Here is a 25,497-nt window from a genome sequence, read left to right on the forward strand (position 1 = left end):
ACACAATCAGTTGCCCAATTTGTCCCACTGTAGATACAGAATAAATACTTTTGTCAAGGAACAAGAAACAAGCCACAGATATGGAAATATGAGTATTGCATATACACTGAGTGGACAAAACATTAGGAACACCTTTTTACTTTCCATGACGTAGACTGACCAGGTGAATCCAGGTGAAAGAAGCTATGATCCCTTATTGATGTCAATCAGTGTAGATGAAGGGGAGGAGACAGGTTAAAGAAGGATTTTAAGCCTTGAGACAGTTGAGACATGGATGGTGTATGTGTCAGAGGGTGAATGGGCAAGACTAAATATTTAAGAGCCTTTGAACAGGGTATAGTAGTAGGCTCCAGGCTCACTGGTTTGTGTCAAGAACTGCAACGCTGCTGGGTTTTTCACGCTCACCCCTATCGACGAAGAAAATCGCAGTCCCCCCCCACCCACAAACTTCTTCCCGCGTCTATATACAACTGTGGGAAGCATTAGTAGGAAGGTGTTCTTAATGTTTCGTACACTCAGTGTATTTTAGGTGGTGAGACTTCAACAATTACTATAAGCAACAGGAGAGAGAACTCAGCTGCATGCACTAGAAAGAAGGAATGGTGAAATACACAGATCTGGAGGACGCTACGTCATTCACTTTGTAGCATCCTTCTCAAGTGATGCAATAGAATGAAAGGTGAAGAGTGTGATGAGACTCTGAATAACAAACAATACTTTTAACTTCTACCGTTCTACTCTTTGGAATTCAGCTAGTGGATCTACATGTGGGTTCCAAACAGCACCCTGTTCCCTATGGGCCCTGGTCAAACAGCACCCTGTTCCCTATGGGGCCCTGGTCAAACATCACCCTGTTCCCTATGGGCCCTGGTCAAACAGCACCCTGTTCCCTATGGGCCCTGGTCAAACATCACCCTGTTCCCTATGGGCCCTGGTCAAACAGCACCCTGTTCCCTATGGGCCCTGGTCAAACAGCACCCTGTTCCCTATGGGCCCTGGTCAAACAGCACTCTGTTCCCTATGGGCCCTGGTCAAACATCACCCTGTTCCCTATGGGCCCTGGTCAAACAGCACCCTGTTCCCTATGGGCCCTGGTCAAACAGCACCCTGTTCCCTATGGGGCCCTGGTCAAACAGCACCCTGTTCCCTATGGGGCCCTGGTCAAACAGCACCCTGTTCCCTATGGGCCCTGGTCAAACAGCACCCTGTTCCCTATGGGCCCTGGTCAAACAGCACCCTGTTCCCTATGGGGCCCTGGTCAAACATCACCCTGTTCCCTATGGGCCCTGGTCAAACAGCACCCTGTTCCCTATGGGCCCTGGTCAAACAGCACCCTGTTCCCTATGGGCCCTGGTCAAACAGCACCCTGTTCCCTATGGGCCCTGGTCAAACAGCACCCTGTTCCCTATGGGCCCTGGTCAAACAGCACCCTGTTCCCTATGGGCCCTGGTCAAACAGCACCCTGTTCCCTATGGGGCCCTGGTCAAACAGCACCCTGTTCCCTATGGGCCCTGGTCAAACAGCACTCTGTTCCCTATGGGCCCTGGTCAAACAGCACCCTGTTCCCTATGGGCCCTGGTCAAACATCACCCTGTTCCCTATGGGCCCTGGTCAAACAGCACCCTGTTCCCTATGGGCCCTGGTCAAACAGCACCCTGTTCCCTATGGGGCCTGGTCAAACAGCACCCTGTTCCCTATGGGCCCTGGTCAAACAGCACCCTGTTCCCTATGGGCCCTGGTCAAACAGCACCCTGTTCCCTATGGGGCCTGGTCAAACAGCACCCTGTTCCCTATGGGCCCTGGTCAAACAGCACCCTGTTCCCTATGGGCCCTGGTCAAACAGCACCCTGTTGCCTATGGGCCCTGGTCAAACAGCACCCTGTTCCCTATGGGGCCTGGTCAAACATCACCCTGTTCCCTATGGGCCCTGGTCAAACAGCACCCTGTTCCCTATGGGCCCTGGTCAAACAGCACCCTGTTCCCTATGGGCCCTGGTCAAACAGCACCCTGTTCCCTATGGGCCCTGGTCAAACAGCACCCTGTTCCCTATGGGCCCTGGTCAAACAGCACCCTGTTGCCTATGGGCCCTGGTCAAACATCACCCTGTTCCCTATGGGGCCCTGGTCAAACAGCACCCTGTTCCCTATGGGCCCTGGTCAAACAGCACCCTGTTCCCTATGGGGCCCTGGTCAAACAGCACCCTGTTCCCTATGGGGCCCTGGTCAAACAGCACCCTGTTCCCTATGGGGCCCTGGTCAAACAGCACCCTGTTCCCTATGGGGCCCTGGTCAAACAGCACTCTGTTCCCTATGGGGCCCTGGTCAAACAGCACCCTGTTCCCTATGGGGCCCTGGTCAAACAGCACCCTGTTCCCTATGGGGCCCTGGTCAAACAGCACCCTGTTCCCTATGGGCCCTGGTCAAACAGCACCCTGTTCCCTATGGGGCCCTGGTCAAACAGCACTCTGTTCCCTATGGGGCCCTGGTCAAACAGCACCCTGTTCCCTATGGGGCCCTGGTCAAACAGCACCCTGTTCCCTATGGGGCCCTGGTCAAACAGCACCCTGTTCCCTATGGGCCCTGGTCAAACAGCACCCTGTTCCCTATGGGCCCTGGTCAAACAGCACCCTGTTGCCTATAGGCCCTGGTCAAATATAACTGTATTCCTTATGGGCCCTGGTCAAAAGCACCCTATTCCCTATGGGCCCTGGTCAAAAGTAGTGCACTATAAAGGGAGCAGGTTTCCATTTGGGATGCATGGTTACCACTAGGGCCTACACAGCTTCCCACCTCCCTGGTTGGTATTTGAGGAAATCACTGTGTTGGTGAGTGGTGTTTGAGTGGAGTATTGGTCACCTGGGAAGTTCTGAAATTACAGTCCCACACCACAGACTCTCTCTACAGGGCTGAGTATGTCTAGCACTGCTGGCCCACGGCCCTGTCTCCGTCCCAAATGGAAACCTATTCCCTTTATAATGCACTACTTTTGACCAGGGCCCATTGACAGGGGACACGATAGGGTCAAAACTAGTGAACTATATAGGGAATAGGGAGACATTTGGAACACAACCCCAGGATACCTGATACAATAACTGGGAAGATGGATGAGACAAACTGACGGAGATTCAAATAGAGAGGAAATGGTCCCAGAAGTCTTTCAGTTTCTCCACGTCCTGTCTCCTGTTGTCTATAAGCACCCTTAGTATTTTATTTAACTAGGCGAGTCAGTTAAGAACAAATTCTTATTTACAATGACGGCCTACCCTGGCCAAACCTGGAAGACGCTGGGCCAATTGTGTGTCGCCCTATGGGACTCCCAATCAGGGCCAGATGTGATGCCTCTAGCACTGCGATGCAGTGCCTTAGACCGCTGCGCCACTAGGGGGCCCCACAGTAGATTTACTCCCAGGGGTCTCTCTGTTTCTCCATGCCCTGTCTCCTGTTGTCTACAGTATATACACCCTTAGTACCCTCAGTAGAATTACTCCCAGGAGTCTCTCTGTTTCTCCATGTCCTGTCTCCTGTTGTCTACAGTATATACACCCTTAGTACCCTCAGTAGAATTACTCCCAGGAGTCTCTCTGTTTCTCCATGCCCTGTCTCCTGTTGTCTACAGTATATACACCCTTAGTACCCTCAGTAGAATTACTCCCAGGAGTCTCTCTGTTTCTTCATGTCCTGTCTATCTCCATGTATGTCTCCCTATCCTCTCCCTCTGTCCTCTGATGTCCATTTAGGATGGATGTGGATTCCCATTCTAAGCAGGAATCCAAGGCGTTTTTGGGACTATATGTTGAGTATGAAGCATGCAAACAAAACATAACAGAGACATTGTAGATGTACACATGAAAACAAAGACAGACATATAGGAGATAAAGATCATGAATGTTGTCTTGAGAAACAACTTTATACATATTGTAGACACATCTTGAGACATCATACATTATAGATGGGCTATAATAGGCTACTGTATTCCCCCAGCTAACAGCAATAACAGCAGCATCCATCCCAACTAGCCGGAGACCAGAATAGAGTGGTTCAGCAGGAAGAGGTAGAGGAGAGGAGGTGGAGAGACAGTCAGCAAGTCAGTCAGTCAGAAATAGGAGCAGTCAGTAAGTCAGGCTGGAAGAAAAGGCCAAAGTTAGGTCAGTTAGTCAGTAAGTCAGGCTGGAAGAACTCCCGAGTGGTGCAGCGGTCTAAGACACTGCATTGCAGTGCTAGAGGTGTCACTACAGACCCGGGTTCGATCCCGGACTGTGTCACAGCAAGCCGTGACCGGGAGACCCATGAGGCGGCGCACAATTGGCCCAGCGTGGTCCGGGTTAGGGAGGGTTCTGCCGGCTGGGATGTCCATGTCCGAATGGGCTCTAGCAACTCCTTGTGGTGGGCCAAGCGCATGCACACTGACTGCCGTCGCCAACTCTACAGTGTTTCCTCCGACACGTTGGTGCGGCTGGCTTCCAGGTTAAGCGAGCGGTGTGTCGAGAAGCAGTGCGGCTTGGCGGGTCGTGTTTCGGAGGACACATGGCTCTGGACCTTCGCCTCTCCCGAGTCCGTGAGAGACTTGCAGTGATGAGACAAGACTGTAATTATCAATTGGATACCAGGAAATTGAGGGAGAAAAATGGGTAAAATTACAGAAGAGGCCACAGCAGAACCAGTCAGTCAGAGAGAACAACAGCAGAACCAGTCAGTCAGAGAGAACAACAGCAGAACCAGTCAGTCAGAGAGGAGAACAACAGTAGAACCAGTCAGTCAGAGAGGAGAACAACAGTAGAACCAGTCAGTCAGAGAGGAGAACAACAGTAGAACCAGTCAGTCAGAGAGGAGAACAGTAGAACCAGTCAGTCAGAGAGGAGAACAACAGTAGAACCAGTCAGTCAGAGAGGAGAACAACAGTAGAACCAGTCAGTCAGAGAGGAGAACAACAGCAGAACCAGTCAGTCAGAGAGGAGAACAACAGCAGAACCAGTCAGTCAGAGAGGAGAACAACAGCAGAACCAGTCAGTCAGAGAGGAGAACAACAGCAGAACCAGTCAGTCAGAGAGGAGAACAACAGCAGAACCAGTCAGTCAGAGAGGAGAACAACAGCAGAACCAGTCAGTCAGAGAGGAGAACAACAGCAGAACCAGTCAGTCAGAGAGGAGAACAACAGTAGAACCAGTCAGTCAGAGAGGAGAACAACAGTAGAACCAGTCAGTCAGAGAGGAGAACAACAGCAGAACCAGTCAGTCAGAGAGGAGAACAACAGCAGAACCAGTCAGTCAGAGAGGAGAACAACAGTAGAACCAGTCAGTCAGAGAGGAGAACAACAGTAGAACCAGTCAGTCAGAGAGGAGAACAACAGCAGAACCAGTCAGTCAGAGAGGAGAACAACAGTAGAACCAGTCAGTCAGGTATCAAGAAGATGCCACATTTTAACTAGCCAGTCAGGCAGAAAGACAACGATAACCGTCTGTAAGTCAGGCTGGAAGAAGAGGCCACAGCAGAACCAGTCAGTCAGGCAAAGAGAACAGGTTAAATAAGCATCAGTCAGTCCTTCAAGCAGGCAGACCAGAGGAGCGGTCAGTCAGTCAAGCAGAGAATAATACCATTACAGGCCATATTATAACCAGTCAGTCAGTCAGTCAGTCAGTCAGACAGACAGACAGACAGACAGACAGACAGACAGAAGAGGCCATGGTTGAACCAGTCAGACAAGCAGGGAGAAAAGGCCACGGCAGAACCAGTCAGTCAGTCAGCCGAAGAGGAAGAGGCCAAGCTCCATTAGAACCTGCAGTAGAACCAGTTCTTACCCGCTCAACACCCCCAACACCAAGTTAAGCACAAAAAATGACCCTATGATGATTAGCGTGACAAAATAGAGCCAGGGCCAGCCACTCCCTACAGCGTCGTTGACCTGGGAAGAGATGGGAGAGAGGAGGCAGGGGAGAGTTAATGTCCCTTCAACAATAGTTAATGTCCCTTCAACACACACAGAGAGAGCAACAACAGTTAATGTCCCTTCAACACACACAGAGCAACAACAGTTAATGTCCCTTCAACACACACAGAGCAACAACAGTTAATGTCCCTTCAACACAGAGCAACAAGACTCCACTGGACCTGCCTGTGTGTAATGGAGTAACATTTACATTTTAGTCATTTAGCAGATGCTCTTATCCAGAGCAACTTACAGTAGTGAATGCATACATTTCATACATTTTTTTTTTTAGATATATATTTTTGTTCTGGCTCCCCGTGGGAATCAAACCCACAACCCTGGCGTTGCACACACCATGCTGGCATTGCAAACACCATGCTCTACCAACTGAGCCACAGGGAAGGTTGTAACCCTTGTCTGAGACCTCAAGACCTGATTGCCTACCTAGGCTAAAGCAGTGATGTAAAGTACTTCAGTAAAAATACTTTCAAGTTCTACTTAAGTAGTTTTTGGGGGTTTCTGTACTTTACTATTTATATTTTTGGCAACTTTTACTTTTACTTCACTACATTCCTAAAGAAAATAATGTACTTTTTACTCCATACATTTTCCCTGACACCTAAAAGTACTCGTTACATTTTGAATGCTCAGCAGGACAGGAAAATGGTCCAATTCACACACTTATCAAGAGAACATCCCTGGTTATCGGCTGCCTCTGATCTGGTGGACTCACTAAACACACATGCTTTGTTGTAAATGATGTCTGAGTGTTGGAATGTGCCCCTGGCTATCCGTAAATTAAAAAACAAGAAAATGGTGCCGTCTGGTTTCCTTAATATGAGTAATTTTAAATACTTTATACTTTTACTTTTGATACTTAAGTATATTTTAGCAATTACACTTGCTTTTGATAATTCAGTATATTTAAAACCAAATACTTTTAGACTTTTTACTCAAGTAGTATGTTACTGGGTGACTTTCACTGTTACTTGAGTCATTTTCTATTAAGGTATCTTTACTTTTACTCAAGTATGACAATTGCATACTTTTTCCACCACTGGGCTTAAGCTCAGTGGGCTAACACAATATTATGGCCCACAGATGAACCAAGTTAGTCCCAATGTGTTACACCTCACAGACCACCCCATAATAACCTTAGTTCCTGCTTAGTTACCAGGAAGATTTCAATTCCAACACTCCTCAGATATTTTTTTTATCAGACTTGTATTGTTTCTACACTCTTAGAAAAAAGGGTTCCAAAAGGGTTTTTCAGCTGTCCCCATACTGTAGGTCAGGAGAACCCTTTTGGGTTGTAGGTAGAACCCTTTTTGGTTTCAGTCAGAACCCTTTGTGGAAGGGCTCTACATTGAACCCAAAAGGGTATTTCAAAGGGTTCTCCTATGGGGACAGACGAATAACCCTTTTAGGTTCAAGATGGCACCTTTATTTCTAAGAGTGTACCTCTAAATCAACCTGAGTCTAAATCATTTATCAGTGCGTTTCTCGGCTGTGTGTGTGTAAGTCTTATACTTGGCAACATGACTCAGTGTTGGGTAAAACCAGAAAACGGGGACCACCTGCAGAAGTGAGCTTTATGCTGCAGAAACAAAGCCAGTGGGTTTTAAATGGGGGATAAAAGGTTTTTAAGTGAGTAGGAGCGCCCGGGGGGATGCCTGGGTTGAACCACACAGAGGAGAAGAGAAAAGGTTTATCTACAGTACTGACTTCTCCCACTGTAGTGATGAATGGGGGGAGGAGAGAGAGAGAAGGAGAAAGGAGAGAGAAAAGGAGAGAGAAAGGAGAGGGGAAAGAGAGGACAGAGAGGAGAGAGAGAGAAGGGGGAGAAAGGAGAGAGAGAGAAAAGGTCCTGCTCTCTCTCTCTGTGATCTGTGAACACTGTGCGACTCTCCTGTGGAAACACCAGCATGCGTTGAGAGGTTGTGACATCACGTCACCCCCGGCAACCACTCAGGACATATTACCATAAAGCGGACAGACAGGTGGTTGGGTTTACCATACGGCCGGTACGACACATGTCAACGCACACGTCAACCTATCTACACACACACACACACACACACACACACACACACACACACACACACACACCGTTTCTACCTGATACTGGGCATTACATTCCCAGAATACTCCTCTCCTCCTCCTCCTTTCTTCACTTCCTCCTCCTCCTCTTCCTCTCCCTACCTAATCCCTTGCATTGACCCGCTCCTGAACCTGTCCCTTGAGGCTTCTCTAAAGATGCATATCAACCTACCTTTCCACTGTGACTAGAGCCTAAGGTAACATGTCAGACCCTCTGTCGACCAGTCACAGGTGACTGAAGCCTTGTGGAGACTTTCACTGAAATGACTGAAGCCTTGTGGAGACTTTCACTGAAATGACTGAAGCCTTGTGGAGACTTTCACTGAAATGACTGAATGGATTTTGGACGGAGTTTTTTCTATTCTGAATTCTGATTTGGTAGGGTTTGGAATGTCTATGTTAATTAAGCAAGCATATGCTGGCTTCGTTTGAACGGCAGATTAGTTTTTCCAGATTTTTTCCAGTTTTTCCTCTCCCCTCCTTTCTGAGTGTCTCCCCCCCTCTCCCCTCCTTTCTGAGTGTCTCCCCCCCTCTCCCCTCCTTTCGGAGCCTCCCTCTCCCCTCCTTTCTGAGTGTCTCCCCCCTCTCCCCTCCTTTCTGAGTGTCTCCCCCCCTCTCCCCTCCTTTCTGAGTGTCTCCCCCCTCTCCCCTCCTTTCTGAGTGTCTCCCCCCCTCTCCCGTCCTTTCTGAGTGTCTCCCCCTCTCCCCTCCTTTCTGTCTCCCCCTCTCCCCTCCTTTCTGAGTGTCTCCCCCCTCTCCCCTCCTTTCTGTCTCCCCCTCTCCCCTCCTTTCTGAGTGTGTCCCCCTCTCCCCTCCTTTCTGAGTGTCTCCCCCCTCTCCCCTCCTTTCTGAGTGTCTCCCCCCTCTCCCCTCCGTTCTATCTCCCCCCTCTCCCCTCCTTTCTGAGTGTCTCCCCCTCTCCCCTCCGTTCTGTCTCCCCCTCTCCCCTCCGTTCTGAGTGTCTCCCCCTCTCCCCTCCTTTCTGAGTGTCTCCCCCCTCTCCCCTCCGTTCTGTCTCCCCCTCTCCCCTCCTTTCTGAGTGTCTCCCCCTCTCCCCTCCTTTCTGAGTGTCTCCCCCTCTCCCCTCCTTTCTGAGTGTCTCCCCCTCTCCCCTCCTTTCTGTCTCCCCCTCTCCCCTCCTTTCTGAGTGTCTCCCCCCTCTCCCCTCCGTTCTGTCTCCCCCCTCTCCCCTCCTTTCTGAGTGTCTCCCCCCACTCCCCTCCTTTCTGAGTGTCTCCCCCCTCTCCCGTCCTTTCTGAGTGTCTCCCCCCTCTCCCCTCCTTTCTGAGTGTCTCCCCCTCTCCCCTCCTTTCTGAGTGTCTCCCCCCTCTCCCCTCCTTTCTGAGTGTCTCCCCCTCTCCCCTCCTTTCTGAGTGTCTCCCCCTCTCCCCTCCTTTCTGAGTGTCTCCTCCCCTCTCCCCTCCTTTCTGAGTGTCTCCCCCCTCTCCCCTCCTTTCTGAGTGTCTCCCCCTCTCCCCTCCTTTCTGAGTGTCTCCTCCCTCTCCCCTCCGTTCTGTCTCCCCCCTCTCCCCTCCTTTCTGAGTGTCTCCCCCTCTCCCCTCCTTTCTGAGTTTCTCCTCCCTCTCCCCTCCTTTCTGAGTGTCTCCCCCCTCTCCCCTCCTTTCTGAGTGTCTCCCCCTCTCCCCTCCTTTCTGAGTGTCTCCCCCTCTCCCCTCCGTTCCGTCTCCCCCTCTCCCCTCCTTTCTGAGTTTCTCCCCCCTCTCCCCTCCGTTCTGAGTGTCTCCCCCTCTCCCCTCCGTTCTGTCTCCCCCTCTCCCCTCCGTTCTGTCTCCCCCTCTCCCCTCCTTTCTGAGTGTCTCCCCCCTCTCCCCTCCTTTCTGAGTGTCTCCCCCTCTCCCCTCCTTTCTGAGTGTCTCCCCCCTCTCCCCTCCTTTCTGAGTGTCTCCTCCCTCTCCCCTCCTTTCTGAGTGTCTCCCCCTCTCCCCTCCTTTCTGAGTGTCTCCCCCTCTCCCCTCCGTTCCGTCTCCCCCCTCTCCCCTCCTTTCTGAGTTTCTCCCCCTCTCCCCTCCTTTCTGAGTGTCTCCTCCCTCTCCCCTCCTTTCTGAGTGTCTCCCCCCTCTCCCCTCCGTTCTGTCTCCCCCCTCTCCCCTCCTTTCTGAGTGTCTCCCCCCTCTCCCCTCCTTTCTGAGTGTCTCCCCCCCTCTCCCCTCCTTTCTGTCTCCTCCCTCTCCCCTCCTTCGTATAGACTCTTTTCATCCCTCTCTTTCTCTGTCCCAGGAGTCTTGTTGTCTGGTCTGCGGTCAAAGGGAGGGCAAACACACACACACGCACATGCACACACACACGAACACACACTCAGCGCTCTTACCCGCTCAACACCCCCAGAACCAGATTTAGAACGAAAAATGATCCAAAGATGACGAGACTGACAAAATAGGCCCAGGGAAGTTCATAGCCCATAGCGTCTTGCATCTAGAGAATAGAGAGAAGGAAGAGGAGGAGGGGTTTAGAGAGAGAGGACAGGGATTGGAAGACAAGAAGGGGGAGGAGGGGTTATAGAGAGAGAGGACAGGGATTGGAAGACAAGAAGGAGGAGGAGGGGTTTAGATGGAGAGAGGACAGGGATTGGAAGACAAGAAGGGGGAGGAGGGGTTTAGAGAGAGAGGACAGGGATTGGAAGACAAGAAGGGGGAGGAGGGGTTTAGAGAGAGAGGACAGGGATTGGAAGACAAGAAGGGGGAGGAGGGGTTTAGAGAGAGAGGACAGGGATTGTAAGACAAGAAGGGGAGGAGGGGTTATAGAGAGAGAGGACAGGGATTGGAAGACAAGAAGGGGGAGGAGGGGTTATAGAGAGAGAGGACAGGGGTTGGAAGACAAGAAGGGGGAGGAGGGGTTTAGAGAGAGAGGACAGGGATTGGAAGACAAGAAGGAGGAGGAGGGGTTTAGAGAGAGAGGACAGGGATTGGAATACAAGAAGGAGGAGGCGGGGTTATAGAGAGAGAGGACAGGGGTTGGAAGACAAGAAGGGGGAGGAGGGGTTTAGAGAGAGAGGACAGGGATTGGAAGACAAGAAGGAGGAGGAGGGGTTATAGAGAGAGAGGACAGGGGTTGGAAGACAAGAAGGGGGAGGAGGGGTTATAGAGAGAGAGGACAGGGGTTGGAAGACAAGAAGGGGGAGGAGGGGTTATAGAGAGAGAGGACAGGGGTTGGAAGACAAGAAGGGGGAGGAGGGGTTATAGAGAGAGAGGACAGGGATTGGAAGACAAGAAGGGGGAGGAGGGGTTATAGAGAGAGAGGACAGGGGTTGGAAGACAAGAAGGGGGAGGAGGGGTTATAGAGAGAGAGGACAGGGGTTGGAAGACAAGAAGGGGGAGGAGGGGTTATAGAGAGAGAGGACAGGGGTTGGAAGACAAGAAGGGGAGGAGGGGTTATAGAGAGAGAGGACAGGGATTGGAAGACAAGAAGGGGGAAGAGGGGTTATAGAGAGAGAGGACAGGGGTTGGAAGACAAGAAGGGGGAGGAGGGGTTATAGAGAGAGAGGACAGGGGTTGGAAGACAAGAAGGGGGAGGAGGGGTTATAGAGAGAGAGGACAGGGATTGGAAGACAAGAAGGGGAGGAGGGGTTATAGAGAGAGAGGACAGGGGTTGGAAGACAAGAATAGGGTGGTTAAAAAAGAATGAAGGAAATAAATAAAGCTAAGAAATTGCACAATTACACAGTAGCAGAAAACGGCAAGGTTGGAGAAGTGTGTGCACTTGGGTGTGTACGTGCCAGCACTCATATGTGTGTATTTCTACGTGTGAAGGGTAAAGCTACTTCAGATACAAAAACCCAAACAATGGAGCTAATTAATTCATTTCCAATGTCAAGCTCCCACTCTAGAACAAGTACCCGTGACAGGAAATAGAACCAGAACGTTGGAGACAACGAGAGATCATCAGAACTCTAGAATACTACTGAATAATATCTCAGCTGTGAACGAATGTCTCTTGATCATAAACACCCTTGAACAGAGCCCTCTCTGGTCGTTGTAGAGTTAAGTAGAGCAGGACTGAGAGTGTTGTGAGTGAGTGTCAGTGTGAGTGTGTGTGTGTGTGTGTGTGTGTGTGTGGATGTGTTTAACTATAATTGTGGGGACCAAATGCTATTTCAAGGGGATTTAGGGTTAAGGTTAGAATTAGTGTTAGGCTCAGAATTAGATTTAGGTTTAAGGTTAGGGTTAAGGTTAGGGTAAGAGTACAGGTTATGGTTAGATTTTTGAGTGTGTGTGTGTGTGTGTGTGTGTGTGTGTGTGTGTGTGTGTGTGTGTGTGTGTGTGTGTGTGTGTGTGTGTGTGTGTGTGTGTGTGTGTGGCTGCGTCATGGTGGAAGAGACATAATGTGATATGGATGGTAGAGACATAATGTGATATGGTAGTAGAGACATAATGTGATATGGTGGTAGAGACATAATGTGATATGGTAGTAGAGGGCATAATGTGATATGGTAGTAGAGACATAAGTGATATGGATGGTAGTAGAGACATAATGTGATATGATGGTAGAGACATAATGTGATATGGTAGTAGAGGCTAATGTGATATGGAGTAGAGGCATAATGTGATATGGATGTAGTAGAGACATAATGTGATATGGATGGTAGAGACACAATGTGTGATATGGTGGTAGAGACATAATGTGATATGGATAGTGGTAGAGACATAATGTGATATGGATGGTAGAGGCATAATGTGATATGAGAGACATAATGTGATATGGATGGTAGAGACATAATGTGATATGGTAGTAGAGACATAATGTGATATGGTGGTAGAGACATAATGTGATATGGTAGTAGAGGCATAATGTGATATGGTAGTAGAGACATAATGTGATATGGATGGTAGTAGAGACATAATGTGATATGATGGTAGAGACATAATGTGATATGGTAGTAGAGGCATAATGTGATATGGTAGTAGAGGCATAATGTGATATGGATGGTAGTAGAGACATAATGTGATATGGATGGTGGTAGAGACACAATGTGATATGGTGGTAGAGACATAATGTGATATGGATAGTGGTAGAGACATAATGTGATATGGATGGTGGTAGAGACATAATGTGATATGGATGGTAGAGACATAATGTGATATGGTGGTAGAGACATAATGTGATATGGTAGTAGAGACATAATGTGATATAGATGGTGGTAGAGACATAATGTGATATGGATGGTAGAGACATAATGTGATATGGTGGTAGAGACATAATGTGATATAGATGGTGGTAGAGACATAATGTGATATGGATGGTAGTAGAGACATAATGTGATATGGTGGTAGAGACATAATGTGATATGGATGTGGTAGAGACATAATGTGATATGGTGGTAGAGACATAATGTGATATGGATGGTGGTAGAGACATAATGTGATATGGTGGTAGAGACATAATGTGATATGATGGTAGAGACATAATGTGATATGGATGGTAGAGACATAATGTGATATGGTGATAGAGACATAATGTGATATGGATGGTAGAGACATAATGTGATATGGATGGTAGAGACATAATGTGATATGATAGTAGAGACATAATGTGATATGGTGGTAGAGACATAATGTGATATGGATGGTGGTAGAGACATAATGTGATATGGATGGTAGAGACATAATGTGATATGGTGGTAGAGACATAATGTGATATGGTAGTAGAGACATAATGTGATATGGTGGTAGAGACATAATGTGATATGGATGGTGGTAGAGACATAATGTGATATGGATGGTGGTAGAGACATAATGTGATATGGTGGTAGAGACATAATGTGATATGGATGGTGGTAGAGACATAATGTGATATGGTGGTAGAGACATAATGTGATATGGATGGTAGTAGAGACATAATGTGATATGGATGGTGGTAGAGACATAATGTGATATGGTGGTAGAGACATAATGTGATATGGTGGTAGAGACATAATGTGATATGGATGGTAGAGACAATGTGATATGGTGGTAGAGACATAATGTGATATGGATGGTGGTAGAGACATAATGTGATATGGATGGTAGAGACAATGTGATATGGATAGTGGTAGAGACATAATGTGATATGGATGGTGGTAGAGACATAATGTGATATGGTGGTAGAGACATAATGTGATATGGATGGTAGTAGAGACATAATGTGATATGGATGGTGGTAGAGACATAATGTGATATGGTGGTAGAGACATAATGTGATATGGTGGTAGAGACATAATGTGATATGGTGGTAGAGACATAATGTGATATGGATGGTAGAGACATAATGTGATATGGTGGTAGAGACATAATGTGATATGGATGTGGTAGAGACATAATGTGATATGGATGGTAGTAGAGACATAATGTGATATGGTGGTAGAGACATAATGTGATATGATAGTAGAGACATAATGTGATATGGTGGTAGAGACATAATGTGATATGGTGGTAGAGACATAATGTGATATGGATGGTGGTAGAGACATAATGTGATATGGTGGTAGTAGAGACATAACGTGATATGGATGGTAGAGACATAATGTGATATGGTGGTAGAGACATAATGTGATATGGATGGTGGTAGAGACATAATGTGATATGGATGGTAGAGACATAATGTGATATGGTGGTAGAGACATAATGTGATATGGTAGTAGAGACATAATGTGATATGGATGGTGGTAGAGACATAATGTGATATGGATGGTGGTAGAGACATAATGTGATATGGTGGTAGAGACATAATGTGATATGGTGGTAGAGACATAATGTGATATGGTGGTAGAGACATAATGTGATATGGATGGTGGTAGAGACATAATGTGATATGGATGGTGGTAGAGACATAATGTGATATGGATGGTGGTAGAGACATAATGTGATATGGGTGGTAGAGACATAATGTGATATGGTGGTAGAGACATAATGTGATATGGTAGTAGAGACATAATGTGATATGGATGGTGGTAGAGACATAATGTGATATGGTGGTAGAGACATAATGTGATATGGTGGTAGAGACATAATGTGATATGGTGGTAGAGACATAATGTGATATGCGAGTAGAGACATAATGTGATATGGTGGTAGAGACATAATGTGATATGGTAGTAGAGACATAATGTGATATGGTGGTAGAGACATAATGTGATATGGATGGTAGAGACATAATGTGATATGGTGGTAGAGACATAATGTGATATGGATGGTAGTAGAGACATAATGTGATATGGTGGTAGAGACATAATGTGATATGGTGGTAGAGACAATGTGATATGGTGGTAGAGACATAATGTGATATGGATGGTGGTAGAGACATAATGTGATATGGTGGTAGAGACATAATGTGATATGGTGGTAGAGACATAATGTGATATGGTGGTAGAGACATAATGTGATATGGATAGTGGTAGAGACATAATGTGATATGGATGGTGGTAGAGACATAATGTGATATGGTGGTAGAGACATAATGTGATATGGATGGTGGTAGAGACATAATGTGATATGGTGGTAGAGACATAATGTGATATGGATGGTAGAGACATAATGTGATATGGATGGTAGTAGAGACATAATGTGATATAGATGGTGGTAGAGACATAATGTGATATGGATGGTAGAGACATAATGTGATATGGTGGTAGAGACATAATGTGATATGGATGGTGGTAGAGATATAATGTGATATGGTGGTAGAGACAAAATGTGATATGGTGGTAGAGACATAATGTGATATGGTGGTAGAGACATAATGTGATATGGATGGTAGAGACATAATGTGATATGGTGGTAGAGACATAATGTGATATGGTGGTAGAGACATAATGTGATATGGTGGTAGAGACATAATGTGATATGGTGGTAGAGACATAATGTGATATGGATGGTAGAGACATAATGTGATATGGTGGTAGAGACATAATGTGATATGGATGGTAGAGACATAATGTGATATGGTGGTAGAGACATAATGTGATATGATAGTAGAGACATAATGTGATATGGTGGTAGAGACATAATGTGATATGGATGGTGGTAGAGACATAATGTGATATGGTGGTAGAGACTTAATGTGATATGGTAGTAGAGACATAATGTGATATGGTGGTAGAGACATAATGTGATATGGTAGTAGAGACATAATGTGATATGGTGGTAGAGACATAATGTGATATGGTAGTAGAGACATAATGTGATATGGTGGTAGAGACATAATGTGATATGGTAGTAGAGACATAATGTGATATGGATGGTGGTAGAGACATAATGTGATATGGTGGTAGAGACATAATGTGATATGGTGGTAGAGACATAATGTGATATGGATGGTAGAGACATAATGTGATATGGATGGTGGTAGAGACATAATGTGATATGGATGGTGGTAGAGACATAATGTGATATGGATGGTAGAGACATAATGTGATATGGTGGTAGAGACATAATGTGATATGGTGGTAGAGACATAATGTGATATGGATGGTAGAGACATAATGTGATATGGATGGTAGAGACATAATGTGATATGGATGATAGTAGAGACATAATGTGATATGGTGGTAGAGACATAATGTGATATGGTGGTAGAGACATAATGTGATATGGTAGAAGAGACATAATGTGATATGGTGGTAGAGACATAATGTGATATGGTGGTAGAGACATAATGTGATATGGTAGTAGAGACATAATGTGATATGGTGGTAGAGACATAATGTGATATGGATGGTAGAGACATAATGTGATATGGATAGTGGTAGAGACATAATGTGATATGGTGGTAGAGACATAATGTGATATGGTGGTAGAGACATAATGTGATATGGATGCTAGTAAGACATAATGTGATATGGATGGTAGAGACATAATGTGATATGGTGGTAGAGACATAATGTGATATGGATGGTAGTAGAGACATAATGTGATATGGATGGTAGAGACATAATGTTATATGGTGGTAGAGACAATGTGATATGGTGGTAGAGACATAATGTGATATGATGGTAGAGACTTAATGTGATATGATGGTAGAGACATAATGTGATATGGATGGTGGTAGAGACATAATGTGATATGGTGGTAGAGACATAATGTGATATGGTAGTAGAGACATAATGTGATATGGTGGTAGAGACATAATGTGATATGGTGGTAGAGACATAATGTGATATGGATAGTGGTAGAGACATAATGTGATATGGATGGTGGTAGAGACATAATGTGATATGGTGGTAGAGACATAATGTGATATGGATGGTAGAGACATAATGTGATATGGATGGTAGTAGAGACATAATGTGATATAGATGGTGGTAGAGACATAATGTGATATGGATGGTAGAGACATAATGTGATATGGTGGTAGAGACATAATGTGATATGGATGGTGGTAGAGACATAATGTGATATGGTGGTAGAGACATAATGTGATATGGTGGTAGAGACATAATGTGATATGGTGGTAGAGACATAATGTGATATGGATGGTAGAGACATAATGTGATATGGTGGTAGAGACATAATGTCATATGGTGGTAGAGACATAATGTGATATGGTGGTAGAGACATAATGTGATATGGTTGTAGAGACATAATGTGATATGGATGGTGGTAGAGACATAATGTGATATGGTGGTAGAGACATAATGTGATATGGATGGTAGAGACATAATGTGATATGGATGGTGCTAGAGACATAATGTGATATGGTTGGTGGTAGAGACATAATGTGATATGGATGGTAGAGACATAATGTGATATGGTGGTAGAGACATAATGTGATATGGTGGTAGAGACATAATGTGATATGGATGGTAGAGACATAATGTGATATGGATGGTAGAGACATAATGTGATATGGATGGTAGTAGAGACATAATGTGATATGGTGGTAGAGACATAATGTGATATGGTGGTAGAGACATAATGTGATATGGTAGTAGAGACATAATGTGATATGGTGGTAGAGACATAATGTGATATGGATGGTAGAGACATAATGTGATATGGATAGTGGTAGAGACATAATGTGATATGGATGGTGGTAGAGACATAATGTGATATGGTGGTAGAGACATAATGTGATATGGATGGTAGTAAGACATAATGTGATATGGATGGTAGAGACATAATGTGATATTGTGGTAGAGACATAATGTGATATGGTGGTAGAGACATAATGTGATATGGTGGTAGAGACATAATGTGATATGGATGGTGGTAGAGACATAATGTGATATGGATGGTAGAGACATAATGTGATATGGTGGTAGAGACATAATGTGATATGGTAGTAGAGACATAATGTGATATGGATGGTGGTAGAGACATAATGTGATATGGATGGTGGTAGAGACATAATGTGATATGGTGGTAGAGACATAATGTGATATGGTGGTAGAGACATAATGTGATATGGTGGTAGAGACATAATGTGATATGGATGGTGGTAGAGACATAATGTGATATGGATGGTGGTAGAGACATAATGTGATATGGGTGGTAGAGACATAATGTGACATGGTGGTAGAGACATAATGTGATATGGTAGTAGAGACATAATGTGATATGGATGGTGGTAGAGACATAATGTGATATGGTGGTAGAGACATAATGTGATATGGTGGTAGAGACATAATGTGATATGGTGGTAGAGACATAATGTGATATGCGAGTAGAGACATAATGTGATATGGTGGTAGAGACATAATGTGATATGGTAGTAGAGACATAATGTGATATGGTGGTAGAGACATAATGTGATATGGATGGTAGAGACATAATGTGATATGGTGGTAGAGACATAATGTGATATGGATGGTAGTAGAGACATAATGTGATATGGTGGTAGAGACATAATGTGATATGGTGGTAGAGACAATGTGATATGGTGGTAGAGACATAATGTGATATGGATGGTGGTAGAGACATAATGTGATATGGTGGTAGAGACATAATGTGATATGGTGGTAGAGACATAATGTGATATGGTGGTAGAGACATAATGTGATATGGATAGTGGTAGAGACATAATGTGATATGGATGGTGGTAGAGACATAATGTGATATGGTGGTAGAGACATAATGTGATATGGATGGTGGTAGAGACATAATGTGATATGGTGGTAGAGACATAATGTGATATGGATGGTAGAGACATAATGTGATATGGATGGTAGTAGAGACATAATGTGATATAGATGGTGGTAGAGACATAATGTGATATGGATGGTAGAGACATAATGTGATATGGTGGTAGAGACATAATGTGATATGGATGGTGGTAGAGATATAATGTGATATGGTGGTAGAGACAAAATGTGATATGGTGGTAGAGACATAATGTGATATGGTGGTAGAGACATAATGTGATATGGATGGTAGAGACATAATGTGATATGGTGGTAGAGACATAATGTGATATGGTGGTAGAGACATAATGTGATATGGTGGTAGAGACATAATGTGATATGGTGGTAGAGACATAATGTGATATGGATGGTAGAGACATAATGTGATATGGTGGTAGAGACATAATGTGATATGGATGGTAGAGACATAATGTGATATGGTGGTAGAGACATAATGTGATATGATAGTAGAGACATAATGTGATATGGTGGTAGAGACATAATGTGATATGGATGGTGGTAGAGACATAATGTGATATGGTGGTAGAGACTTAATGTGATATGGTAGTAGAGACATAATGTGATATGGTGGTAGAGACATAATGTGATATGGTGGTAGAGACATAATGTGATATGGTGGTAGAGACATAATGTGATATGGTAGTAGAGACATAATGTGATATGGTGGTAGAGACATAATGTGATATGGTAGTAGAGACATAATGTGATATGGATGGTGGTAGAGACATAATGTGATATGGTGGTAGAGACATAATGTGATATGGTGGTAGAGACATAATGTGATATGGATGGTAGAGACATAATGTGATATGGATGGTGGTAGAGACATAATGTGATATGGATGGTGGTAGAGACATAATGTGATATGGATGGTAGAGACATAATGTGATATGGTGGTAGAGACATAATGTGATATGGTGGTAGAGACATAATGTGATATGGATGGTAGAGACATAATGTGATATGGATGGTAGAGACATAATGTGATATGGATGATAGTAGAGACATAATGTGATATGGTGGTAGAGACATAATGTGATATGGTGGTAGAGACATAATGTGATATGGTAGAAGAGACATAATGTGATATGGTGGTAGAGACATAATGTGATATGGTGGTAGAGACATAATGTGATATGGTAGTAGAGACATAATGTGATATGGTGGTAGAGACATAATGTGATATGGATGGTAGAGACATAATGTGATATGGATAGTGGTAGAGACATAATGTGATATGGTGGTAGAGACATAATGTGATATGGTGGTAGAGACATAATGTGATATGGATGCTAGTAAGACATAATGTGATATGGATGGTAGAGACATAATGTGATATGGTGGTAGAGACATAATGTGATATGGATGGTAGTAGAGACATAATGTGATATGGATGGTAGAGACATAATGTTATATGGTGGTAGAGACAATGTGATATGGTGGTAGAGACATAATGTGATATGATGGTAGAGACTTAATGTGATATGATGGTAGAGACATAATGTGATATGGATGGTGGTAGAGACATAATGTGATATGGTGGTAGAGACATAATGTGATATGGTAGTAGAGACATAATGTGATATGGTGGTAGAGACATAATGTGATATGGTGGTAGAGACATAATGTGATATGGATAGTGGTAGAGACATAATGTGATATGGATGGTGGTAGAGACATAATGTGATATGGTGGTAGAGACATAATGTGATATGGATGGTAGAGACATAATGTGATATGGATGGTAGTAGAGACATAATGTGATATAGATGGTGGTAGAGACATAATGTGATATGGATGGTAGAGACATAATGTGATATGGTGGTAGAGACATAATGTGATATGGTGGTAGAGACATAATGTGATATGGTGGTAGAGACATAATGTGATATGGTAGTAGAGACATAATGTGATATGGTGGTAGAGACATAATGTGATATGGATGGTGGTAGAGACATAATGTGATATGGTGGTAGAGACATAATGTGATATGGTGGTAGAGACATAATGTGATATGGTGGTAGAGACATAATGTGATATGGATAGTGGTAGAGACATAATGTGATATGGATGGTGGTAGAGACATAATGTGATATGGTGGTAGAGACATAATGTGATATGGATGGTGGTAGAGACATAATGTGATATGGTGGTAGAGACATAATGTGATATGGATGGTAGAGACATAATGTGATATGGATGGTAGTAGAGACATAATGTGATATAGATGGTGGTAGAGACATAATGTGATATGGATGGTAGAGACATAATGTGATATGGTGGTAGAGACATAATGTGATATGGATGGTGGTAGAGATATAATGTGATATGGTGGTAGAGACAAAATGTGATATGGTGGTAGAGACATAATGTGATATGGTGGTAGAGACATAATGTGATATGGATGGTAGAGACATAATGTGATATGGTGGTAGAGACATAATGTGATATGGTGGTAGAGACATAATGTGATATGGTGGTAGAGACATAATGTGATATGGTGGTAGAGACATAATGTGATATGGATGGTAGAGACATAATGTGATATGGTGGTAGAGACATAATGTGATATGGATGGTAGAGACATAATGTGATATGGTGGTAGAGACATAATGTGATATGATAGTAGAGACATAATGTGATATGGTGGTAGAGACATAATGTGATATGGATGGTGGTAGAGACATAATGTGATATGGTGGTAGAGACTTAATGTGATATGGTAGTAGAGACATAATGTGATATGGTGGTAGAGACATAATGTGATATGGTGGTAGAGACATAATGTGATATGGTGGTAGAGACATAATGTGATATGGTAGTAGAGACATAATGTGATATGGTGGTAGAGACATAATGTGATATGGTAGTAGAGACATAATGTGATATGGATGGTGGTAGAGACATAATGTGATATGGTGGTAGAGACATAATGTGATATGGTGGTAGAGACATAATGTGATATGGATGGTAGAGACATAATGTGATATGGATGGTGGTAGAGACATAATGTGATATGGATGGTGGTAGAGACATAATGTGATATGGATGGTAGAGACATAATGTGATATGGTGGTAGAGACATAATGTGATATGGTGGTAGAGACATAATGTGATATGGATGGTAGAGACATAATGTGATATGGATGGTAGAGACATAATGTGATATGGATGATAGTAGAGACATAATGTGATATGGTGGTAGAGACATAATGTGATATGATGGTAGAGACTTAATGTGATATGATGGTAGAGACATAATGTGATATGGATGGTGGTAGAGACATAATGTGATATGGTGGTAGAGACATAATGTGATATGGTAGTAGAGACATAATGTGATATGGTGGTAGAGACATAATGTGATATGGTGGTAGAGACATAATGTGATATGGATAGTGGTAGAGACATAATGTGATATGGATGGTGGTAGAGACATAATGTGATATGGTGGTAGAGACATAATGTGATATGGATGGTAGAGACATAATGTGATATGGATGGTAGTAGAGACATAATGTGATATAGATGGTGGTAGAGACATAATGTGATATGGATGGTAGAGACATAATGTGATATGGTGGTAGAGACATAATGTGATATGGTGGTAGAGACATAATGTGATATGGTGGTAGAGACATAATGTGATATGGTAGTAGAGACATAATGTGATATGGTGGTAGAGACATAATGTGATATGGATGGTGGTAGAGACATAATGTGATATGGTGGTAGAGACATAATGTGATATGGTGGTAGAGACATAATGTGATATGGTGGTAGAGACATAATGTGATATGGATAGTGGTAGAGACATAATGTGATATGGATGGTGGTAGAGACATAATGTGATATGGTGGTAGAGACATAATGTGATATGGATGGTGGTAGAGACATAATGTGATATGGTGGTAGAGACATAATGTGATATGGATGGTAGAGACATAATGTGATATGGATGGTAGTAGAGACATAATGTGATATAGATGGTGGTAGAGACATAATGTGATATGGATGGTAGAGACATAATGTGATATGGTGGTAGAGACATAATGTGATATGGATGGTGGTAGAGATATAATGTGATATGGTGGTAGAGACAAAATGTGATATGGTGGTAGAGACATAATGTGATATGGTGGTAGAGACATAATGTGATATGGATGGTAGAGACAAAAATGTGATATGGTGGTAGAGACATAATGTGATATGGTGGTAGAGACATAATGTGATATGGTGGTAGAGACATAATGTGATATGGTGGTAGAGACATAATGTGATATGGATGGTAGAGACATAATGTGATATGGTGGTAGAGACATAATGTGATATGGATGGTAGAGACATAATGTGATATGGTGGTAGAGACATAATGTGATATGATAGTAGAGACATAATGTGATATGGTGGTAGAGACATAATGTGATATGGATGGTGGTAGAGACATAATGTGATATGGTGGTAGAGACTTAATGTGATATGGTAGTAGAGACATAATGTGATATGGTGGTAGAGACATAATGTGATATGGTGGTAGAGACATAATGTGATATGGTGGTAGAGACATAATGTGATATGGTAGTAGAGACATAATGTGATATGGTGGTAGAGACATAATGTGATATGGTAGTAGAGACATAATGTGATATGGATGGTGGTAGAGACATAATGTGATATGGTGGTAGAGACATAATGTGATATGGTGGTAGAGACATAATGTGATATGGATGGTAGAGACATAATGTGATATGGATGGTGGTAGAGACATAATGTGATATGGATGGTGGTAGAGACATAATGTGATATGGATGGTAGAGACATAATGTGATATGGTGGTAGAGACATAATGTGATATGGTGGTAGAGACATAATGTGATATGGATGGTAGAGACATAATGTGATATGGATGGTAGAGACATAATGTGATATGGATGATAGTAGAGACATAATGTGATATGGTGGTAGAGACATAATGTGATATGGTGGTAGAGACATAATGTGATATGGTAGAAGAGACATAATGTGATATGGTGGTAGAGACATAATGTGATATGGTGGTAGAGACATAATGTGATATGGTAGTAGAGACATAATGTGATATGGTGGTAGAGACATAATGTGATATGGATGGTAGAGACATAATGTGATATGGATAGTGGTAGAGACATAATGTGATATGGTGGTAGAGACATAATGTGATATGGTGGTAGAGACATAATGTGATATGGATGCTAGTAAGACATAATGTGATATGGATGGTAGAGACATAATGTGATATGGTGGTAGAGACATAATGTGATATGGATGGTAGTAGAGACATAATGTGATATGGATGGTAGAGACATAATGTTATATGGTGGTAGAGACAATGTGATATGGTGGTAGAGACATAATGTGATATGATGGTAGAGACTTAATGTGATATGATGGTAGAGACATAATGTGATATGGATGGTGGTAGAGACATAATGTGATATGGTGGTAGAGACATAATGTGATATGGTAGTAGAGACATAATGTGATATGGTGGTAGAGACATAATGTGATATGGTGGTAGAGACATAATGTGATATGGATAGTGGTAGAGACATAATGTGATATGGATGGTGGTAGAGACATAATGTGATATGGTGGTAGAGACATAATGTGATATGGATGGTAGAGACATAATGTGATATGGATGGTAGTAGAGACATAATGTGATATAGATGGTGGTAGAGACATAATGTGATATGGATGGTAGAGACATAATGTGATATGGTGGTAGAGACATAATGTGATATGGATGGTGGTAGAGACATAATGTGATATGGTGGTAGAGACATAATGTGATATGGTGGTAGAGACATAATGTGATATGGTGGTAGAGACATAATGTGATATGGATGGTAGAGACATAATGTGATATGGTGGTAGAGACATAATGTCATATGGTGGTAGAGACATAATGTGATATGGTGGTAGAGACATAATGTGATATGGTTGTAGAGACATAATGTGATATGGTGGTAGAGACATAATGTGATATGGTAGTAGAGACATAATGTGATATGGATGGTGGTAGAGACATAATGTGATATGGTGGTAGAGACATAATGTGATATGGATGGTAGAGACATAATGTGATATGGATGGTGCTAGAGACATAATGTGATATGGTTGGTGGTAGAGACATAATGTGATATGGATGGTAGAGACATAATGTGATATGGTGGTAGAGACATAATGTGATATGGTGGTAGAGACATAATGTGATATGGATGGTAGAGACATAATGTGATATGGATGGTAGAGACATAATGTGATATGGATGGTAGTAGAGACATAATGTGATATGGTGGTAG

The 25,497-nt window shown here is 43.5% G+C and overlaps 1 protein-coding gene across 1 annotated transcript in view; it reads right to left on the bottom strand.

Moving 5' to 3' along the window:
• Window positions 1–25,497, bottom strand: part of LOC106592969 (voltage-dependent L-type calcium channel subunit alpha-1C) — a 649,914-nt gene that overhangs the window by 138,203 nt on the left and 486,214 nt on the right. Inside the window, 1 exon segment of the mRNA XM_045700254.1 lies at window positions 10,352–10,455. Within this exon segment, the coding sequence (XP_045556210.1) occupies window positions 10,352–10,455 (104 nt within the window).

This window comes from Salmo salar, chromosome ssa17 (genome assembly GCF_905237065.1).
Source record: "Salmo salar chromosome ssa17, Ssal_v3.1, whole genome shotgun sequence".
Lineage (NCBI taxonomy): Eukaryota > Metazoa > Chordata > Actinopteri > Salmoniformes > Salmonidae > Salmo > Salmo salar.